Genomic DNA, 18,725 nt, shown 5'->3' with positions numbered 1-18,725 from the left:
TTTACTCGACAACTCACTGTCTGTCCCAGCTGAACGGGACCCGGCGCCTGGGGGCCGCTGCAGCACTGGCAGTGGGAATGTGCACAGCAGGGATGGTGGCAGAGGGGCTGGGCTGTGGGGCTGGAGGGCGGCAGTAGCACTGTGGGGCAGTGAGGACACAGGGGCCGTAGAGAAGTGAGCAGGGTGAGGGCAACACAGGAGCTGGGGTCTGCCTGGGCCACCAGGTACAGGGATGGGGACAGCGATGGAGAGGGGGACAGTGACCACCCTGCTCAGAGACATTGTGCCAGAGTGGCCAGAGCAGCCCCCGTGGAGCCACTGGCCCCAATGGCCACTGCAGTCACTGCGGCCTCCTGATGTGGTAACGAGCCTAATTGAGGCAAATTGCTGGAGCACGAAGCGGTTTCTGGGAAGGTAAATATGGCCATGGCGCAGTGCCGGGCCCTGCGCCTGTTGCTCCAGCGTTGCTGTGGCAACACCCTGCTGTCCACCCCCAGTGCCCTACTGGGACCAGGCTCATCCCACAACACTGGGGACAGGGGGACCTCCAGACCCTGCCCAGGAAGGGTGGTTCCACATGTGCTACACAATGATGGGACCCTCTAATGACCCCAAGCCAGCCCCAGCCTATGGGGTGTCCTGTGTCCCCTGGTGCTGAGGGACAGCCCCATGTCCCATGACATACTGCCCCGTGTCCCACGGTGCCCGGTGCCCATCAGCCCTGAGCAGGGACAGTGTCTGCTGGTGGCTGGGAGCCTGGTGCAAGCACCCAATGTCTGCCTGAGCCAGGGCACATCCCACAGCACCTGCACCAGCCAGTTGTGCCCCACAGCCAGGCACTGCCTCTGCAGGCTGAGCCTGCAGCCCTGTGCCCTGGTCACCCACCACCTCCCACAGAACCGTATGACTTGGCCAGCAGCTTCCCAGTATCCACAGACCCCTCATGACTGCTGGGTTGGGAGGCAGCCCCGCTCCCAGGATCCCCCTAGGAGTGGGTCCAGTCCCAGCCCAAGGACCCAGCTCCCACAGGACTGTGACAGTGTCCTTTCTCATCACTTCTGGAACAGGACCCCTCCCTGCCATGGCCTGGCAGTGCCCACAGCAGTGTCACCTATGTCCACCCTGACAGCACCAAGGGGCTTCCCCCCCTCAGGGTACAACCTGGGCACGAGAGGACCTTTAAAGGTCCTCTGGTCCGGCACCCACGGTGAGCACAAACACCTGCAGCAGAGCAGGTTGCTCAGAGCCCTGTCCAGCCTGGTGCTGTTTCCAGGGATGGGGCATCCACCGTCTCTCCGGGCAGCCCATGCCCCTGCCTCACCACCCTCAGTGCAGACTCCTCCAGAGACCACACGGCGACAGTGCCAGTCCCTGCCTGTGAGGCTCAGCCCAGGGCAACGATCAGGGCCAGAGGAGTTCCTCGCCCCTGAGCCAACGAACCAGGCACTGCCACCCCAGCCATTACCCCCCTGGAACAGACGGGCACCCCAGGCAGTGCCCCCCACCCCAACTGGGCACCCCAGGGCACGGTGCCTCACAGGAAAACCCACTTTATCAAGGGAATTGAGCACCACAAATTGGTCTCCAAAGTCGATTCTGCCTGCTGCCGGGCCTCTTCCCACTGCCTAATTCAATGACAAACACGTTCCTCTCCTCCTCCCACCCTTTAATCTAATGAAGAGCACCATGTCCAAGGCACAGGGAAATAAACCCTGCCGAGGTTGATTTTTATAGGTAAACAGCCTGATTTCTCTGGCCTGCGGCCTCACCCCTTGCAGGGACACCCCCGCCACCTCCCCCAACTGTCACTGCCCTCACCCTGTGTTTGGTATCAGTCTTTATAAAAATCTCCTGTTTATAGAATGAGTGTTGTACATGTCATTAGAGCTCAAGCAGCTGCTTCGCCTCTGGCTTCACTGTGCTTGAGCTGAGAGGAAAACAAGGCAGAGGCTGGTAAGGCTGCAGGACCCACACATGCCCCTGGGGCCCCACTGCAGCCCCTAGGACAGCCTCAGGTGAGTGCCCAGACAAAGGGTGGTGCTGGGCTCTGTAGCAGATGGACAGTAGCCTGCCTGGCCCAGGGGTGGGCACCACACTCAGTTGGGATGGGTCCCCCTTCCCATCCCCTCGGGACACATGGACATGGCTCTGGACACACGCAGGGCTCTGCTGTCCTGTCAGGCTCCCCAAACACAGGGTACCTCACCAGAACAGGTGGAGAGGGGTCACGAGAGTGACAACCGTCACCTCCCGACCTCGCTGTCCGTGGCTGCAGGGAGGCAGTGCCTGAGGCAGCTTCAGTGGCAGCAGGGGCTGAGTTCTCATCCTGCCGCGCTGGAATCGGGCAGCGCGTCCCGGGAATGTTTTGGTGATGGGAGGTAAACAGGGTCATGGCAAGTGTCGAGATGCACGTGAGCAGAAATTCTAGCAATTAAGCTAAGTATAGCTTAAATGCCATTAAAGCAGGAGAGGGAAGAGGATACAAGGGTATTAATAGTCTCAACATTTAAATCCTGGGTGCAGCAACAGCTCCTGGGATGCTGGGTGCCTGGAGTGTTGCCTGAGCCCAAGGGCATTGTGCTGCCAGCACGCAGTGCCCGCTGCACCTGCCCATGGGGAAATCAACAGCCCCAGCAAGTGCGAGGCCAGGGCTCCTTTGCGGAAAATAAACACAGAACAGAGGTAGCTCCTGCTCTCTGCACCCCATCCCCAGCACAGGGAGCAGGGCCAGGCCACAGCACCACACCGAGGCAGCCCCAAAAGGACACCAGCGTTTATTTACAACACTCCTCAAGTGACAGACCACAGAGAGAAAGGAAAGGGAACAGCACAGCTCAAAGACTCAACAAAGGAAAGGTACTGGCAGCCCCCAGTCCCTGCAGCCCTCCTGCAGCTGTTGGCACCGGGCAGGCCCGGCAGCCCCATCCCCACTGGTCTGGAGCATGGGCAAGCAGGGGGCTGCCACCTCCCCAGGGAGTGGCCCCGCGGCTCAGGCAGGCAAGGGTGGCACAGTCGCTCTCCCCGCCTCAGGTGATGGTGCAGGAACGACACGAGCCCTGCCAGGAGCGAGGGGCTCAAGGAAGGGCCCCCCGCACGGTCCCACCACCCGCGGGCCCCAGGGGGGCTGTGGAGCCAGGTCTCTCCAAGGTGTGTCTGGAGAACGCTGGTACAAAACCCCGGCGCTGCTGGGCCAGGGCCCCGAGCCTCGCTCCACGCAGGGGGAGCTCGGGCCCCTCTGAGCACCTCTCAGGCACCTGGGGTGGGGAACCCCACCCCTTTCCATCTGCAGGGAGGGGAACAATACCCCTCAAGCACCACAGGGATCTTGGCCTGCTCTAAGCACATGGAAAATCCAACCTCGGATGTGGCTCGTGTGCTCTGGCAGCCCAGGCAGCAACTTGCTGCCACAATGGAGCTAGGAGCAACCTGGCTGCAGCCTGCCCATCCCTCAGCTGCACAGGCAGGCTGGATGAGGCACAGAGACAGACCCAACTGTCTCTTCTGCCCACATCCCGCCCCAGCAGCTGCAGGGCCTCGGTGCACAGACCTGGTGCTGCCCATCCGCTCGGCCCAGCCCTGCCCAGCGCTCAGGGCAGCAGCAGGAGGGGAACAGGAGACCGGGAAGCTCGGTATGAAGGGAGGAAGGACAGTTTGAGGCCAGAGAAAGCTATGAGTAGGGGGCTGGAATCCTTTGCAACAGGCTCTGGGCAGCCTTGGTAAGCCACTGAGCATCGTTGACCTCAGGCAGCTTCAAAGCCAGCCCCAAAGCTGACTGGCTCTCACATGGGCTTTTGGGAGCACAGACCAGAGGAGGAAATCAACACAAAATTTCAACTTAAATCTGCTTGAGGACCTTAGGAGAGTAGCCGATCTACAGGGAGAACACGCCTTAGGACTTCTTTGCATCCTGTGTGTTCCTCCTCTTCAGATCACCCAGGTCGACGGGTTTAAACGCTGCAAGGGAGACAGGAAGAGACTTTGGCGGCGGAGGTAGTGTAGCCCCCGCCCAGCCCGCGCAGCCCCCGGGCCGTCACAGCCGGGGCGGTGACCCCAGCCCCCGCACCTTTCAGGCTGGGGTTCGGCATCTTCTCCACGTACTCCTCGACCAGGCCGCGCTCGGAGCCCATCTGGCTGCGCAGGTCGCGCTCCACGCACTGCCAGGCTGAGGAGACAGGGACAGTGGCGTCTCGCCTCGGCCGCGCCGCGCCCCCCGCGCCCCCTCCGCCCCGCGGCCCCCGCCCCGCTCACCCTCGTAGATGAAGCGCACGTTCTCCTCGTGGGCCGGCGTGAAGATCTCGCTGCCGGCGCCGGGGGAGCGCGGGCCGCCGCTCCGCTTCCCGTTGTACACCACTCGGGACACAGGGGAGCTGCGGGCGGAGCGCGAAGGGGCTGAGCCGGGCCCGGGGCCGCGCTGGGCCCGGGGCCGGGCGGGGCTCACCTGGCCATGGCGGCGCTCGGCGGCGCTCGGCGGGGCCGGGCGGCACTCGGCGGGTGCGGCGGCGCTCGGCGGGGCTGCGGGAGGAAGGCGAGGCGCCAGGCCGGGATAGGCCGCGGGGCCCCGCCTGTCGCCGGGCAACGCGCGGCCCGCACCGGGCCCGCCTGCGACACCGCACGGAAGCGCCGCAGCGCGCAGGCGCGGCCCCGCCCCCCGCGTCCGGGCCCCGCCCCGCCTGGGCCCCGGTACCGGCCCCGCCCAGTGCCGGTACCGCTCCGACCGAGCCCCGGTACAGGCCCCGCCCAGCCCCGGTATCGGCCCTGCCCCGCCCAGTCCTGGTACCGGTACTGCTCCGAACGAGCCCCGGTACAGGCCCCGCCCAACCCCGGTATCGGCCCCGCCCCGCCCAGTCCTGGTACCGGTACCGCTCCGAACGAGCCCCGGTGCAGGCCCCACCCCGCCCCGGCCCATGCCCGGCGCAAGGCCCTGCGGATGCGGTGACCGAGATGCTTTATTGGAAAAATACAAAGTGGTTCCCGATTCGCGGTACCGAGCGCCGCTGCCCGGCCGCCGCCCAGGCCCAGCCCGGGCCCAGCCCCGGCCCTCGGGCGGGCGCAGCCCCGCCGCCCCGGCCCTCCAGGCCGCTCCTCACCGCGCCCGCTTCAGCGCAGCGCGGTGGCTCCGAAAAGCTGCACCAGGTCCTCGTACTCGGGATCGATGAGGTCCGAGGGCTTCTCCCCGTCATCGGTGGTGGCCTCCAGGCTGGCCCCGAGGGACAGGAGGTACCTGCAGGACACGGAGCTGACCGCCGGGCCGGGCATCCCCGGGCCCGCAGCCCCGGGAACAGCATGGCCCGAGCAGTCCTGGGGACAGTGCAGGGACCAGGCACACCCCCGAGGAGCCGCCCAGACCCTGCTCCATCCCGGCGCTGTCGGTTCTGGAGCTCTGCAGCACCGGGGACCCTCGCAGCCCCTCACCTGGCTATGTCAGCGTAGCCGTCGCTGCAGGCCATGTGCAGGGGTGTCCAGCCGTTCTCATCTCTCTGGTGGATGTCGGCGCCGTACTTCACCAGGAGCTTGACACAGTCCAGGTTTCCTGTCAGCACGGCCTCGTGGAGAGCTGCCATGCCTGGAGGGACAGGAGGTGTTAGCCCTGGCCTGGGGAAGGGTTGTCCATGCTGAGCTCACAAGTGCACGTTGTGCACAGCCCAGGAAAGGGGTGCCAGGAACCCTCCTGCTCAGAGAAAAGACTCTAGGGAAAGAAACAAAAGACTGAGGAAGCCAGAGGAGCTGCTGCAGATTCCTGTTCCCCTTCTGCAATATAAACACCCTGTCTGGGATGGTGCAGCACCCACTGCCCTGGCCAGGCAGGACAGAGGGAGGGAGAAGGAGTTGCCCTGTACTCAGAGCAACTGCCCTGAGTCCTGGCTGAGACTCACACACAGGCGCAAGAAGAGTCTCTGTGGTCCTGCTTTGCTGGCGTTTGAGAAGGTCTTCACTAATTAAGAATCAGTGTGGACGGGAGGAAGCCTGGGGTCATTTGAGCCCAGGCTTCTCTGTGGCCATGTGACAGCAGAAGCTGAAGCCAAGCACACGAAAAGGACAAATCTGGGCTCTGCACCAGCCCATATGGATCAAGGCATTCCATAAACAGTTGCTGTTGAGGTTGGGTGCAAACAGAACTCAAAGCCCTCCCCATGAGTCCCTGAAGCCAGACATGCAAGAGGGAGCAGTTTCTGTGAGAAATGGGCAGAGCCAGGAACAAATGCAGAGTCTTTCCCTGCTCATCCTCAAGCTGGGGTGAAGGCAGGAGCCAAAGTCCTGCCCAGAGCTCACAGACCAGACTCTGCTCGCTGCTGCTCTTCGAAGTCTCATCACACTGCAGATGCTTTGGAGGGACCTTGGGGCCAAGCTCCCCCCTTCCCACAGTGTGCGCTGACTGTGCTGTTGAGGGGAGATGTTGGGGTCCTGGCTCTTGGGCCATGCTGAGGGCACTGCTCCTCACTAGGGAGGGACCCAACTCACTGCAGCTCTGCTGAAGGTGGCCCACGGCCTGGCACCCATTTCCCCTCGGGGCCCCACCAAGCTGTGCCGCCACTCTGCCCCAGCTCTGCCAACCCCAGCAGCACTCACCGGAGGGGTAGATGGTGTCCAGCGTCACCTTCCTGGCTCGTATGAACCTGCCCACCTGTTCCAGGTCCCCCTGCTTGATGTGGTCCTGAAAAACGACGTCGTTGGGGAAGCGCACGGTGCGCGAGGCCCTCAGGCGCGGGGTGTACCGCCCGTACGGGGGCACCGACACGGGGCAGCAGTCCCTCATGCTGACAGCAGCCTTCAGGCACAGTGGCATCGGGGTTGCTTAGCGCTCGGCCCAGCCCCTTGCTGCCCTGCTCTCTCCTTTTCTGCCTCTCAGGGCTCTCCTTCCTTTGGAGCTGTGCTGTTCCCCCCACTGCTGTGCGCCTGCTGTGTCCGTGTCCCCTCACCGCAGGGAAGTGGCAGCCGCCGTGCCCTCCTACACTCCCAAGCCGCATGCAGGAGGTGGCACCTGGCACTTGCAGCTCACCCACAGGCCCTTGGCCCAGGACTGATGGTTCTCTGGAGCACCGTGTTATAAAGGCTCCCCTGGGCTATTTTGGGGACATGCAGCTCATGCTATTTGCCATGATGCTTCGTAATTGAGCCGCCCAGGCCCACAGCCTCCCACTTCTGGGCAGAAGTTGGTGTCTCATCTTACACCCACCTGTTGATGTGCCCATCCAAGGGGTCAAATCTACTCTTGCATGGATAGCCCTTCAGGGAACCCTGGAAGAAACTTCCCAGCAACAAGCCCTCCTGGGAGAAGGGGCACAGGCACGATTGCCAACACAGGGAACTGGCTGCTCGTGTCCTGACCGGCCAGTGCAGTGCGGACAGGCCAGGGCTATGGTGCCAAAAGCATCCAGAGCTGTTCGCCCTTCTGTACCTGCATAGGACGACTTGAAAGAAGCAAGAGGAGCATTGCCCAGCATGACTGCAACAGCACACAGCCCAGCATGGAGAATGTGACCAGTGAATCAGGTGTCCTCTGTGCTCTAGTGAGGACAGAGGTACTGCTGATGCTCCCGAGGCAGCTGCAGAACCAGAAGCCTGCACTGCTGGTCCCTGGTGTTCCATGTCCTACTTCAGACTGGGAAACAGCTGCTGGTGAGGACAGGCTGCTTTGAGCAGCCTCAGAGGAACAGTGGAAGAACAGCACCACCGTCAGACAATTCCTGCCTCCAGTACTCTCCAGCTACACTGTCACAGGCCCAAAACAAACCATCTGCCACAGACAAATCACTTAGGTCCATCAAGCATTCAAGCAACTACTGCTTTTACCCATTAAAGTTTGGGCATGTCAGACACACAAGCATTTTGTTCTCTGGTTTGTGCTAATGGGGATTGCCCAGGCAGATATGTCAGAAAAAATCCCTGGGCTGATTTAGGAGTCAGGGATTTCACTCTGCCCCTCCGCAGCAGACCCTTGCCTCAACCCCAGCAGCCTGGTGAGCCACGCACCTGAGAACTCCTGCCCTTGTTTATCTGCTGGCAAACACATCGATCTCTTGGCCAAACGTCTGCTCGGGGTTACATCAGCCAGAACACAGCACTGGGGACAGAACACTTCCAGCCTGCTTTCTTGGAACAGCAATTAGCCACATACACGAGATGGTTGATGAAGTCCCGCTCTGCCACAAGGAGCTTTGCGTTAGAAGAGCCCCCTCCTCTTAGCTGAGCATGGCAAGTCTCAGTCCAGGAACAGGAGAGAATCACTGCAGAGCTCAGCCCTGGTTACACTTCAACTGGCTTCACAAAACGGACCTTTATGAGCTGAGTCCTAAGACAGCACCTTCCAGTGGAACTTCTTGCTAGTGGGGCTCCTTTCCTCCCCACCCCAAAACACAAGGCATCTGTCACCAACCAGCCCAGGCCCCCAGCACTCCCTGCTCTGTTGGGGTGCAGCACTGGCAGCTGGGCCCTGCCCAGGTTCAATCATGCAGGGTCACAGCCCAGGAGGGAGGTGTCTTCAAAGTTCCTCCTGGCCCTAACCACAGGTACAGGTCACACACACACCTGGCTGTTGTCTCAGGGACCACCCTTCCTGATCCCTCAGTCAGCAGGTACCCGCTCAGCCCCAGCCCTGGTGCTGCTGTGCCCAAGGCTTGGGGACACCACACAGGACTCTGCCAGGGCTCAGCTCCTGGGGAGCCACGGGAGGAGGCTAGAGCTGGAGACAGAGAGACAAGTGTTGTCCAACACCCCTGTCTGTGCCACCGCCTCAGCACACTCCTCCTCAGTCACAGGTACCAACAGCTCTCCCAGTTGCCCTCTAACCTTACTGTGCCCTCCCCTGTAACATTTATAGAATATTTTCAAACCAAAATACCTTCAGCAGCAAGTAGCATGTTTGGAAATAGCAGTGTGGCTCACAGGGTCATGTGAGCTCAGCTGGCAGAGCCACAGCAGCCCCAGCATGCCCTGGTTCACTGGTCCAGAGCAAGATCCTCTCATGCCAGCCAGCTGGCCCAGGGGCCACACGCTCCCAGAGCCAAGTCACCCCTAACAGAGCACCTGCACAAGACCATGGAATCCGGACGGGGCTTGGGCAAGTTGTTTTTTTTTTCCTTTATGAATTATGTGGAGAAAGCTGACCCACACCCCATTGTAGGAGAGTCCCTCAAGACTCATCCTACAACTCTGATCCCTTTGCAAGCCACGTTCAAATATTCTATGCTTTGATAAAGACTGAGACATAATAGTATTAAAATTTCAACTTTATTTGGCCATCAAATTCAGTACCAATGTTGTTGTAGCAGAATGCTAAGAACCAGGCTGATGCAGCTCAGGCCTTTGAGGCACTCCCCCAGTCATGTTCCCAAACCCCAATAATTGCTAATGTCCTGGTTGATCTGTTTATCAGGCCCTCCCCCACCACCCACCTGCCACGTCAACCCACCCAAAATAATTCATGGAAAGGGATTGCAAGTCTTGCATTTGATCAAAAGGATGGAGACAATGCTGGTGAGCCAGTGGCCACATCCACCCCAAAGCCTGCCACAGCCAGTGCATACAGTATTCCACCTTCCAGGTATTTGGAACTGTCATCTCCAAGTGTCTTAAAGCAGAGGAGAAAGGAACATCTGGCCACTTTCACATCCATCTTTCCCCGGGAAGCCATCAGCCCTCTGCCCCTACATATGCTGAAGGCCTATCCCAGGAAAGAACAGCTGAGGCCATTAAGGACCCTGCCAGGTGCAGATATCAATTATGGGCTTTAGTTTTAAGAGAAAAAGAAAAAAGCTTTCTTGGAAGATGTTAGTGGCAAGGCTCCAGACTGTCAGGCCACTGAACTCCTGCTAACACCTCACAACCTCCTGCTGCCCAGAAGAACAGAATACTACAGACAAAAGCTGTGTACAAAAAAGTACATCACAATAAAAAAAGAGCCCAGCTGGCTGGGCTGGCTCCCTAGTGACAGCTCCCTTCTCAAAAGCCAAAAGAAAGAAAAGTCAAGTGTACAGACAAGTGAGGGTAAAGTGTTACTTTAAAAGCCAATCCCTGGATTTCCAGTCATTCACCTTCTGCTTTAAATCTTAATGGGTTTCTGACTCCCTGGCTGCATCACAGCAGCCAATTTAGTGTCTGATTTTTTGGGTGATGTAGATCAGTCTTCTCTTTACAATTCATCCTTCTGGAGTTTCTGCTCATCCTCATCACCTTCCTCAAGGTCTGTCTCTTCATCTGTCTCCAGGTCCTCCAGATCCTGTTGAGGTTACAGACAGCTCCTGGTTTCTGGCACATGAGGCAGATCCAGAACCAAGCACAGAGCCACAGCTGGTCACTGCTCTCTGCTGCCATGTTAACAAAACATCCAGTGAGGAGCTTCCAGCTAGATACACAGGTGTATAGCACTGATCCCACAGCCCAGTTCCAGGTGCTGAGCAGGAGTTCCCTAGGGAACAAGGCCTCAGTGCCCCAGCAGTGCACAACCACAGCACTGCTGCTTCACACACCCACTGGATGCTCTCTGGAAAAGGAGCCCATTGCAGGCTCACAGCCAGCCCAGCAGCACCTGAACAGATCACACTGTGGGCACTTTTGTTCACCAGTAATATCCTCTCCTGTCACATAACAACCCAGGATCTTAGTTAGGACTGAGGATTCAGGCACAGCACCAGATCTGACCCATGCTCAGTGTTCCCAAGACCAGAGTGCTCCATTCACATTACTCACATCATCAGCTGCTGCCCCATCCTGACCTCCGCTCTCCAGGAATTTTTTGAAGCCTTCTAATGTCCTCTCCCCGTTATAGTCAATGACCTACAGAGGGAAAACATGAGGATACTGGTTATGGGCACTACTGACCCACACCCCTGGAGAGGAGAATTCTCTTTCTGAGCAACAGTGAACATGCCAAGCAAAAGGGAATTTAAAAATTCACCTTCACCCATATGAGACGAAGGAAAACAGCTCAGCCACTAGACTTCAGAGATCACTGCGAGGAAAAAATAGCCTGCAGATGAGCACACTGTCCTCTATGCTCCCTCTTCTCCCCATTCCCACTTCCCACCCCACCCCAAAATCTTTCCTACAGCACAGCCCCCCAGAAAGGGTCTCAGGTGTCCTGTAGACTCGATGTCCTATCCCAGCAGAATGCAGAGCCCTCCCAAAGGCCTTGTCCAAGACACAACTCGAGCAGGCAGCTGAGTATTCCCGTGCTCCCTGGCTACACCAACCGTGGTTCCTGCTTACATTTCTGCCAGAGCCTGCAGGGAAGAACTTGAGTGTGGGGAAGCTGTGGATTTTCACCGCCTCCACTTCATTAGCTGTGGAGTCCATCTTGGCAATGACAATGTTCTCATGGTCCCTGTAGGTCTCTCCCAGCTTGTCCCAGATTGGAGCCAGCTGCTTGCAGTGACCACACCATGGGGCATCTGTTAATTACAGAGACAGAGCTGTACCAACAAACTAATGAGGTACCACCCCTTCCTAGCCAGACAGTTCACCCACATCCTTGCAACCAAGGCATTGCCTTTGGGGCCTAGACTCTGCAAAAGGCTTTCTCCCTAATCATGGTCACACAGCATTTTGGCACTCCTTTCACACACCAGTTACTTGGAATCAGCTGTAGGAAGATACTTACAGAACTCTACAAAGACATTCTTATTCTCATCAAAAGCTACTTCTTCAAAGTTCTTCCCAACCAGAACTTTGACAGGCTGCTTATCCCAGTCTTCAGGAAGATCCTGACTCATCAGGTGGGGCTAGAATAAGAAGTGAAATTCAGAGATTGTTTGCTGCTTGGACTGAACATGTGATCACATATCCTGGAAAACCCAGGTTTAACCACCCCCCTGGTGCCTCTGTCACAGCCTGTGAGCAACCAGAGAGCGTTTCTGTTCCTTCTCAGCCAGCCCATTCACCACTGGCACCATTTATGCACATACCTTGATCTTGCCCTCCAGGAACTTGTTACAGAACTCCTTGATCTTGTCTGCTGTCAGCTCATCAGATTCAGGTTTGTATTTGGTCATCTCTTCCTCCAGGGTGATCAGACGTACAGCTGGACACTCTTCCTTCTTTAGGCCAAAGAACTCCAAAATCCTCTGGTTGTCACTGTGGTCACTGTCTATGAAGATGAACAGGATCTTGGGAGGAAAAAGTGAAAGGCAGGAGGTGAACACAAGTACCTCATGGCTACCACACTTCACACATGCAGTCACACAAATGTAGTTGAATGGGGTTCTCTTCCTGCCCTGTCCCAGCAGAGAGAACTAGCTGCAAGTCCCCTCCACAGCTGCTCCCTGTGCAGACAGGGCTACACTCCTCTGCAGAAGGCAGTCTCAGCTCACGATGTAAGAAATCCATCTCACCTTCCCTTTGAAGTTCCCAGCTGCATTCTTGAAGTTGTCCAGCTTCCCTTGATAGTCAGACACACTTTTTGGTAAGAAGAGCAGAATATGAGTCTTGATCTCTCCTCCAAAGATTTTAGGAGCAGTCTGAGGAGTGGAAAATGAAATTTATTTTTGGAAGAGAGGCAAATCAGTGTCCAGACCAGTTTGACTCTGTTATTCTGAGCAACCCACAGGAGCCTCTAAAACTGCAGAAAGCTCTGCACAGCAAGCTCACACCTCCTTTATTTTGCGTCCTTCCCACTTCTCCATACCCTCAATACTCCACAACAAAACATGCCCATGGAACCTACAACTGGAGCTTTGTATATTCTTGCAGCAGCCACGGCAAAAGCCTTACCAGGTATCTGAAGACCCACCTGCTCAGTGAACTCTATGACCAGAGGCAATGAATTAGACTTGATGAAGTTCAGTAGATTATCTTTTGTGAGATCCCCTTCGAAGTTGTTTCGGCCTTCATCAAACTGCGAGAACAGAAATCCTTTATTAGAACACTTCCCATACAAATCTCTCAAAGTCTTCACACCAGTCACTGCCCCAAGGAATATCAGCTGCACTCATTCAGACTTCCATCTCAACAAGGTCACCACATATCCATATAAAGTTTGGATTAAGGTGTCAACCTTCCTGGCAAGCAAAGCCTTAAATCACCCCCCAGCAGGAGGTGAGCAGCAACAACAGCCAACTCTGATCTCAGCCTTGCTCTGCACCACCACTGATGGAGCAGGTCACCAAGAAGGACCCTGAGCAGCCTCCTCCAGCCCTGCAGCACAGGCAGCCTCTGCTGCACAGGAATCAGTGGTGTCAGAGCAGACACTGCAGCCAGACAGTGCTGGGAACATCTGCCAGCAAAGCCTGCAGCAAACAGTGACTTCCTCAGCTCTGGGAGGTCATTCCAGTCTCTGTTACAAGCAACAGCACATGTTGCACATCATACCAGAGGCGCCAGGTCCTGTTTTATACAGGGCCATCACCCACATCCCTGACCAGGATTCTCAGAACCCTCTGGCAGCCTGGAACAGGAACAGCTGTAGAGGCCCATCAAGGTTAGAAAGAGGATGGGCAGGAGGGCACTGGCAGGGCCACGCTTGGGTTGCTGGCAGGAGAGGGGACTCAGATAACTTTCTGTTAAGGAAAGCACACCAGCCTCAGCAGAAAAGCTGAGGACAACACTTAGCATTGGAAAATAACTTTGCAAACACTTTGAGGAGCATTGCAGGTCACCTCAGGGCCTTTAGGACAGCTGCAAGAGACCTGTGTGAGTCTGGACAAGTCACACGGAGTAACAACGAGCCAAATCCTCTCAGTTCAGACCCAACTGATTGTAGGGAGCTGAGCCCAAGCCCAGAAACAACACAGTTGACAAAATGAGCCATCAGGTTCTTCTGCCCCAGTTTGGTGGGTGCTCTTTTTCTCCTTGGTTGGGAGTGGACATGTCCAAGAGCTCCCATGGCACTGCTCTGCCACTGCACTGGAGCAGGAAGGAATCGCCACAGCTGCTCCTTCCCTAGAGCCCAGCACTCCTGCCCCATCCCAGCCCAGCCCAGCACAGTCACTCCTGCTCCCAACACGCCTGAAGGGGTGCCAGGCCCAAAGCTCTGCCCAGCCCAGCACTACCCAGAGTGGGGCACACAAAGCTACTCACATGACAGAAGCAAGGCACAGATACCAAGTGAGCCAAGAACAATACACTGCTCCCTTCCCTCCTGGCTTTGCTATGCATTTTGAGCTCATTAGTCAGATGAATTACCTGCATCCTCAGCCACAGTGACCCAAGGGGCCTCTGACTCAGAATTTAAGTCTACAAGCTTCCAGCCTCGTAAAAATAACTACAGTGCCAGAGATGTAGTGGAATAAAACACTATTTCAACTGAATAAAGAATGAAAGTCTTGATGCTGTCCTAGGTCATGCTGGGTAGAGTAATGACTGATGAGATTACAGGTTTAGTAAGCCTGAACCCAAAGCAGCTTTGTCCTGCCTCACAGCACCCAAGGGTGCAGAGCCACCAAGCCTCTCCTTGTCTGCTCAAACCTGGAATTTCATCCCAGTGACTGGATCTCCGTGCCTTCATAAGTACATTTATTTGTGATTCTCTAGGTAGTCAGCATCCCTCTACACATAATACACTGCCCCAGTCCAGTCAGCTGGAACTGCAGATCACCTCAGGAGTTTCTCTGGAGTCCCTGCGCTGTCACCGAGCAGCTCCCGGACACAGCGGGAACTGATGGCAGAGGCCAACAGGGAGCAGGGAAAAGCAACCCTGAGCCACAACCAAACAGCACCACAGCAGCCAGAAGGCTCAGCTGCCGTTCTCTTGGGCCTGTGCAAGTCCCAGGGGCCTCCTCAGTTACAGCCACAAGTGCTTTAAACACTGTGTGGCTATTGCTGCACTGCAGGGAGCTGAGGAACAGGGAAGCGAGTGAGGGAACAGCCTGGACCCAAAGCCCAGCAGCTCTGGGAGGGCAGCACAGGCCTGGGAGATCGACAAGGTTGCACTCTTCAGGTCCCTGTCGCTCTCCCATCCTACGGGCCAAGGCTCTGCTCTTCCCCCCAGGCTCTGAGGTGTGGGAACACAGCCACAATGACAGCACAAGTCCTTTGCTGTTTTGTCTAGGGCTGCTCTTGTCTGAGTCTGACTGATTAGAAAGAAGGAAAGAGGCAGCAGACCCCAGTGTGGTGCTCGGGCTTGGCACCAGCCAGTACCTTCTTGAAGAGGACAACGCCATCCTTGCTAAGCTGGTACTTGGAGAAGACATCAGCACTAGAAGAAATCCCAAAAGGAATATCATCCACGGCTTCTGCTGCCAACAGGAACTCCTTTGCAGCCTCTGATGTCAAATCCTGGAGAGTAAAGAAAGGTGTCTCACACAGGCCAACATCACCTGAAGCATTCACATCTCAGGGCTCAGCCCAGAGAACTGGAAGATCAAGTAAGGCAGCACAGCAAGTGTTGCACAAGGCACAGGGCCTTCCTCAGCCAGCAGGAAGGCCCTCGACACATGCAAGAGTGTCTCCAAGGGAAGCACAAACTCTACCTTGAAGAAGCCAATCACCACCACTTCACTGGAGTCCACCAGCTCCGCCGCCGCAGCCGCATCGCTCAGGGTGGCAGCAGCCGGGCCCGTGCGTTTCTTCAGCCAGCTGACAATGTCATCTGCTTCCCTGCCAGCTACACCAGGAGATAACAGCAAGTCACTTTCCCCTGCTGACCGAGTTCAAAACCACAGAACTCTCAGGTTTTCAGAGACCTTTCAGCAGATGGTCGAGAGGTCAGCAGGAATTGAGATATCGTTTACGCAACCTTTCCCTTTCACTCCTGGTGTAATTAAACTAATCCATAATTGATAAGTCAAGGTACAAGGGCCTCCCAGGAATTCATTCTTCTCTCACCTCTAGCCCGAGTCCTTAAACTTTGACCAGTAACGCAGCACTTCACCTTAGTATTACTCACGCAAATACATCACCTTTACCTTCCCTGATTACTATTCTGGATGTTACCCTCAGTGCCCAGCACTGGCCTGGCTCAGGTGAATTCTGTTGTGGCCTTCCTTGCAGCTCTCTCACACTCCACATTTGCCCCCTCACCCAATGGCCGAGCCATGTTTCCAGTTCTGGGCTCCACATTGCTTGAATCAAGTCAAGCCACGCAATAAAACAAACTCAGATCGCTTTGGTTTCCGTGCAAAAGCAATTCCATCTGCTCTAGCTGGCATTAGGGATCTCCCCAGGTTCGGGTGAGGGAGCCCATGAAAGGTTGGCCCGTTCCTCAACAGCCCAGCGCTGCTCCCGGGTCGCTGTCACAGTGGACCTTGTCCAGCCACAGCAGCACAGCCCGAGCACGGGGCCAGGTGCAGGGACCCGGTGCCACGTCGCTGCCCTCTGCACCCGGGTGGCACGCGGCTGGCCGGAGCCTGCCCCCCGGCCCGGCCTGCCCCCCCGCTCACCCGTGTACTCCTTGGGCGCGGCCTTGTCGCCGTTCTTGAAGAACTTGATGGTGGGGTACCCGCGCACGCCGAACTGCTGCGCCAGCTCCGACTCCTCCGTGGCGTCCACCTTGGCCAGCCGGATCTCCGAGCCCTCCGCCTTCAGCTTCGCCGCCGCCTTCGCGTACTCGGGCGCCAGCGCTTTGCAGTGCCCGCACCACGGGGCGTCTGCGGGACGGGGCGTCAGTGCCAGCCGGGACCGCCGCCCCGCTCCCGGAGCCCCGCAGGCCCCGCGCCCCGGCCCCACCCCCGCCCGGGGGAGCCGCTCACTCGGCCCCTCTCCAGGCCTCGACCTCTCCGCCCCCCGGCCGCGCCCTCGGCCTCCAGGGCCGCCACCCGCCCGCTCCCCCCGGCCGGGCCCTGCCGCGCTCACAGAACTCGACGAGCAGATATCGGTGGTCGGCCAGTGCCCGCTCGAAGGAGCTGGCACGCAGCACCAGCACGCCGTCCTCCTCCTCGTCCTGGGCGGCGGCGGGTCGGGCGGGCAGCAGCAGGGCCAGCGGGAGCAGCGGGAGCAGCGCGCGCAGCCCCGCCATGGCTGATGGCGGCGCTGGGCCCGGACGGGACAGACTCGCGGCCGCGGCGCCGCCTCCGCTTATAAACCCGCCCCGCCGGCGGCCGCGCGCCATTGGCCGGGGTCACCGCCCGCCATTGGCTGGCGCCACCGCCCGCGCCGCCGCGCGCCTCCCATTGGCCGGCGGGGCGGGCTGGGCCCCCACCCGGCGCCGCGGGTTGGTGGCTGGCCCCGCGCCCCGCCCCCGGGCCGCCATTGGCCGCTGTGCCCGCGGCGCCACCGGCGATTGGGCGACCCCGCCGTCTCGCGCGGTCGCGGCCCTCGAACGTGGCACTCGGGAAGCGCCGGCTGTGGCATTGCGCGTGCGCGCGGCCGCAAGCGCGTGGTGGATCCTGACTGGGCCGCGCGCTCCACGTGACCCGCCGGCGGGCGGGGCTCGGGACACGTGACCGGCGGGCGCGCGAGGCCCGGCCCGGGCCCTGCCCTCGTCCGGTCCCGGTCCCCCCTCGGCCTCCCCCGTGAGCGACCCCGACAGGGCCGCCCCGGCAGCCGCTCGGGCTCATCGGGGCAGGGAGGTCCCCGGGGCGCTGCCTGTGCCGGGCACCGGCGGCTCCCGCGCACGGTGACCCCCCGAGTGCCGCAGCGGGGCCGCTCCGGTTGCGGCCTCGCCCCGGGCTCCGCCCGCCCGGAGCTGCTGCGGAGTCGCCGCTCTTTGCCCCGCGCAGGGGCCGCGCCCCGGGCTCTGCCCGATGGCTCTGCCCCGGGGAGCTTCTGGCCCGAGCCCTGCCCTGACACGCTGGGCGAGGCGCGTTCAGCCCGCGCCCGGGGGAAGGGGCACAGCCCACTGCCAGGACGTTCCTGGCGCTCGGGGCTGGGAGCTCTGGCCGGGTCACACGGGTGGGGGCATCAGTGCCCGCCACGGGGCTGTGGCACAGCTGGTGCCGTGCAGGTGCTGAACTCCCTTGTGGCTGCTTTTGGTGCTGGCTGGGGATCCCTCAGTGTCCCCCTGCCTGCCCTCTGACACCCTATGGACACCACGCTGGGCTCCGGTTTTCTTAAAATCCCCCTAAACATCACTGTGCAGCAGAGCCTGCCCACCGTGGTGCCAGCACGGCTCTGATCTCTGGTTGGGGGCTGTCAGCTGGGGCAGGGGGTCACCCCCACAGCCACCAGCACAGCAGGCCCAGGCGCTCAGCCGGGACCCTCCAGCTCTGCAAGACGTTATTTCACAAATTGTCCCTGGCCCTGGTTTTCCTGGTTGCCCTGGGGAGACACAAGTGGAAGCTGCTGCGGTGTCAGAGGCAGCTGCTGCAGCACTGGACAATGGGAACAGCCCAGGCTGCTCCTCTGGCCGAGGTTTGTGGGGTGTGTCACCTGGAAGAGAACGAGGCTTTACTTTGGGCACCACGATTTAGGTGATCATCCATCCCACCCAGCCTGTGACTGGAGCCACATTTGTGGGTTCATGACAGGCAGGAGAGCCCGGCTGTCACCCCACAGCAGGGACAACATGCCAGGGAACACACAGGCAGAGAATCCCCAGAGGTAGAGCATGGCACAGCTGTTCTGCCCCTCCAGGCCTCTCACCATGGCACAAACGGTCCAACAGAAGCCCTGAGACCCAGGGTGTGGAAATTCTTGCCAAAGCACTGGGGTTGCGTCAGCCTGGCGCTCCCCCTGAGCTGCCCACAGAGCGGCTGTTGGGGGCCAGCGCAGGGGGCCCTTGTTCCTGCTACTGGCACATCTGGGCTCGCTCGGACTGACATGCTGAGGGGGTCAGTTCCCTTCTTCCTGCTCCAACTCCCGTGCTGCCCTCCGTGGCCCCACGCCACAGGGAGGGCCCGGAGGACGCGCACGGGCAC

At 59.0% G+C, this 18,725-nt stretch overlaps 3 protein-coding genes across 6 annotated transcripts; all 3 read right to left on the bottom strand.

Moving 5' to 3' along the window:
- Positions 1–2,758: 2,758 nt before the first annotated feature.
- Positions 2,759–4,597, bottom strand: MCRIP1 (MAPK regulated corepressor interacting protein 1). Of its 2 annotated transcripts, none has more exons than XM_050319514.1 (4): positions 4,439–4,597; positions 4,249–4,367; positions 4,064–4,162; positions 2,759–3,976 (listed from the first exon to the last, which is right to left on the bottom strand). In XM_050319514.1, exons 1-4 carry the CDS (start codon positions 4,444–4,446, stop codon positions 3,948–3,950), a joined length of 255 nt encoding a protein of 84 aa, XP_050175471.1. In that variant the 5' UTR covers positions 4,447–4,597; the 3' UTR covers positions 2,759–3,947. The 2 variants fall into 2 exon arrangements, with proteins under 2 accessions (XP_050175471.1, XP_050175470.1); XM_050319513.1 differs by having other exon boundaries at positions 2,759–3,954.
- Positions 4,598–4,975: 378 nt separating this feature from the next.
- Positions 4,976–6,784, bottom strand: PPP1R27 (protein phosphatase 1 regulatory subunit 27). The gene is made up of 3 exons (XM_050319280.1): positions 6,568–6,784; positions 5,413–5,563; positions 4,976–5,221 (listed from the first exon to the last, which is right to left on the bottom strand). The coding sequence occupies exons 1-3, from the start codon at positions 6,782–6,784 to the stop codon at positions 5,098–5,100; spliced, it is 492 nt and encodes a 163-aa protein (XP_050175237.1). The 3' UTR covers positions 4,976–5,097.
- Positions 6,785–9,209: 2,425 nt separating this feature from the next.
- P4HB (prolyl 4-hydroxylase subunit beta) lies at positions 9,210–16,910 on the bottom strand. 3 transcript variants are annotated; one of them, XM_050319389.1, is made up of 11 exons: positions 16,723–16,910; positions 16,311–16,517; positions 15,402–15,535; positions 15,070–15,207; positions 12,725–12,829; positions 12,327–12,452; positions 11,901–12,101; positions 11,597–11,717; positions 11,206–11,387; positions 10,687–10,773; positions 9,210–10,216 (listed from the first exon to the last, which is right to left on the bottom strand). In XM_050319389.1, the coding sequence occupies exons 1-11, from the start codon at positions 16,883–16,885 to the stop codon at positions 10,130–10,132; spliced, it is 1,551 nt and encodes a 516-aa protein (XP_050175346.1). In that variant the 5' UTR covers positions 16,886–16,910; the 3' UTR covers positions 9,210–10,129. The 3 variants fall into 3 exon arrangements, with proteins under 3 accessions (XP_050175346.1, XP_050175344.1, XP_050175345.1); XM_050319387.1 differs by having other exon boundaries at positions 10,052–10,304; XM_050319388.1 differs by having other exon boundaries at positions 10,052–10,301.
- Between the last annotated feature and the right edge of the window lie 1,815 nt (positions 16,911–18,725).

The sequence above is a fragment of the Myiozetetes cayanensis genome, unplaced genomic scaffold (genome assembly GCF_022539395.1).
Source record: "Myiozetetes cayanensis isolate MyiCay16 unplaced genomic scaffold, myiCay2020 scf22, whole genome shotgun sequence".
Classification (NCBI taxonomy): domain Eukaryota; kingdom Metazoa; phylum Chordata; class Aves; order Passeriformes; family Tyrannidae; genus Myiozetetes; species Myiozetetes cayanensis.
This window is presented reverse-complemented; position numbering and strand designations above follow the sequence as displayed.

Bases quoted from the DNA above. Each gene is read 5' to 3' on its own strand.
- MCRIP1 (XM_050319513.1), bottom strand. The intron at 4,163-4,248 runs GTGAGCGGGGCG...CTGTCTCCTCAG, and splicing joins CGTGCGCTTCATCTACGAGG to CCTGGCAGTGCGTGGAGCGC. The intron at 3,955-4,063 runs GTGCGGGGGCTG...TCTCCCTTGCAG, and splicing joins GCCGAACCCCAGCCTGAAAG to CGTTTAAACCCGTCGACCTG.
- PPP1R27 (XM_050319280.1), bottom strand. From the start codon at position 6,784: ATGCCACTGTGCCTGAAGGCTGCTGTCAGCATGAGGGACTGCTGCCCC. The intron at 5,564-6,567 runs GTGAGTGCTGCT...CTGTCCCTCCAG, and splicing joins GGACACCATCTACCCCTCCG to GCATGGCAGCTCTCCACGAG. The intron at 5,222-5,412 runs GTGAGGGGCTGC...CGTGTCCTGCAG, and splicing joins GGCTACGCTGACATAGCCAG to GTACCTCCTGTCCCTCGGGG.
- P4HB (XM_050319387.1), bottom strand. From the start codon at position 16,885: ATGGCGGGGCTGCGCGCGCTGCTCCCGCTGCTCCCGCTGGCCCTGCTG. The intron at 12,830-15,069 runs GTACTGGCTGGT...CTGTTCTCGCAG, and splicing joins GCGTTGTCCTCTTCAAGAAG to TTTGATGAAGGCCGAAACAA. The intron at 11,388-11,596 runs GTAAGTATCTTC...TGTAATTAACAG, and splicing joins GAATGTCTTTGTAGAGTTCT to ATGCCCCATGGTGTGGTCAC.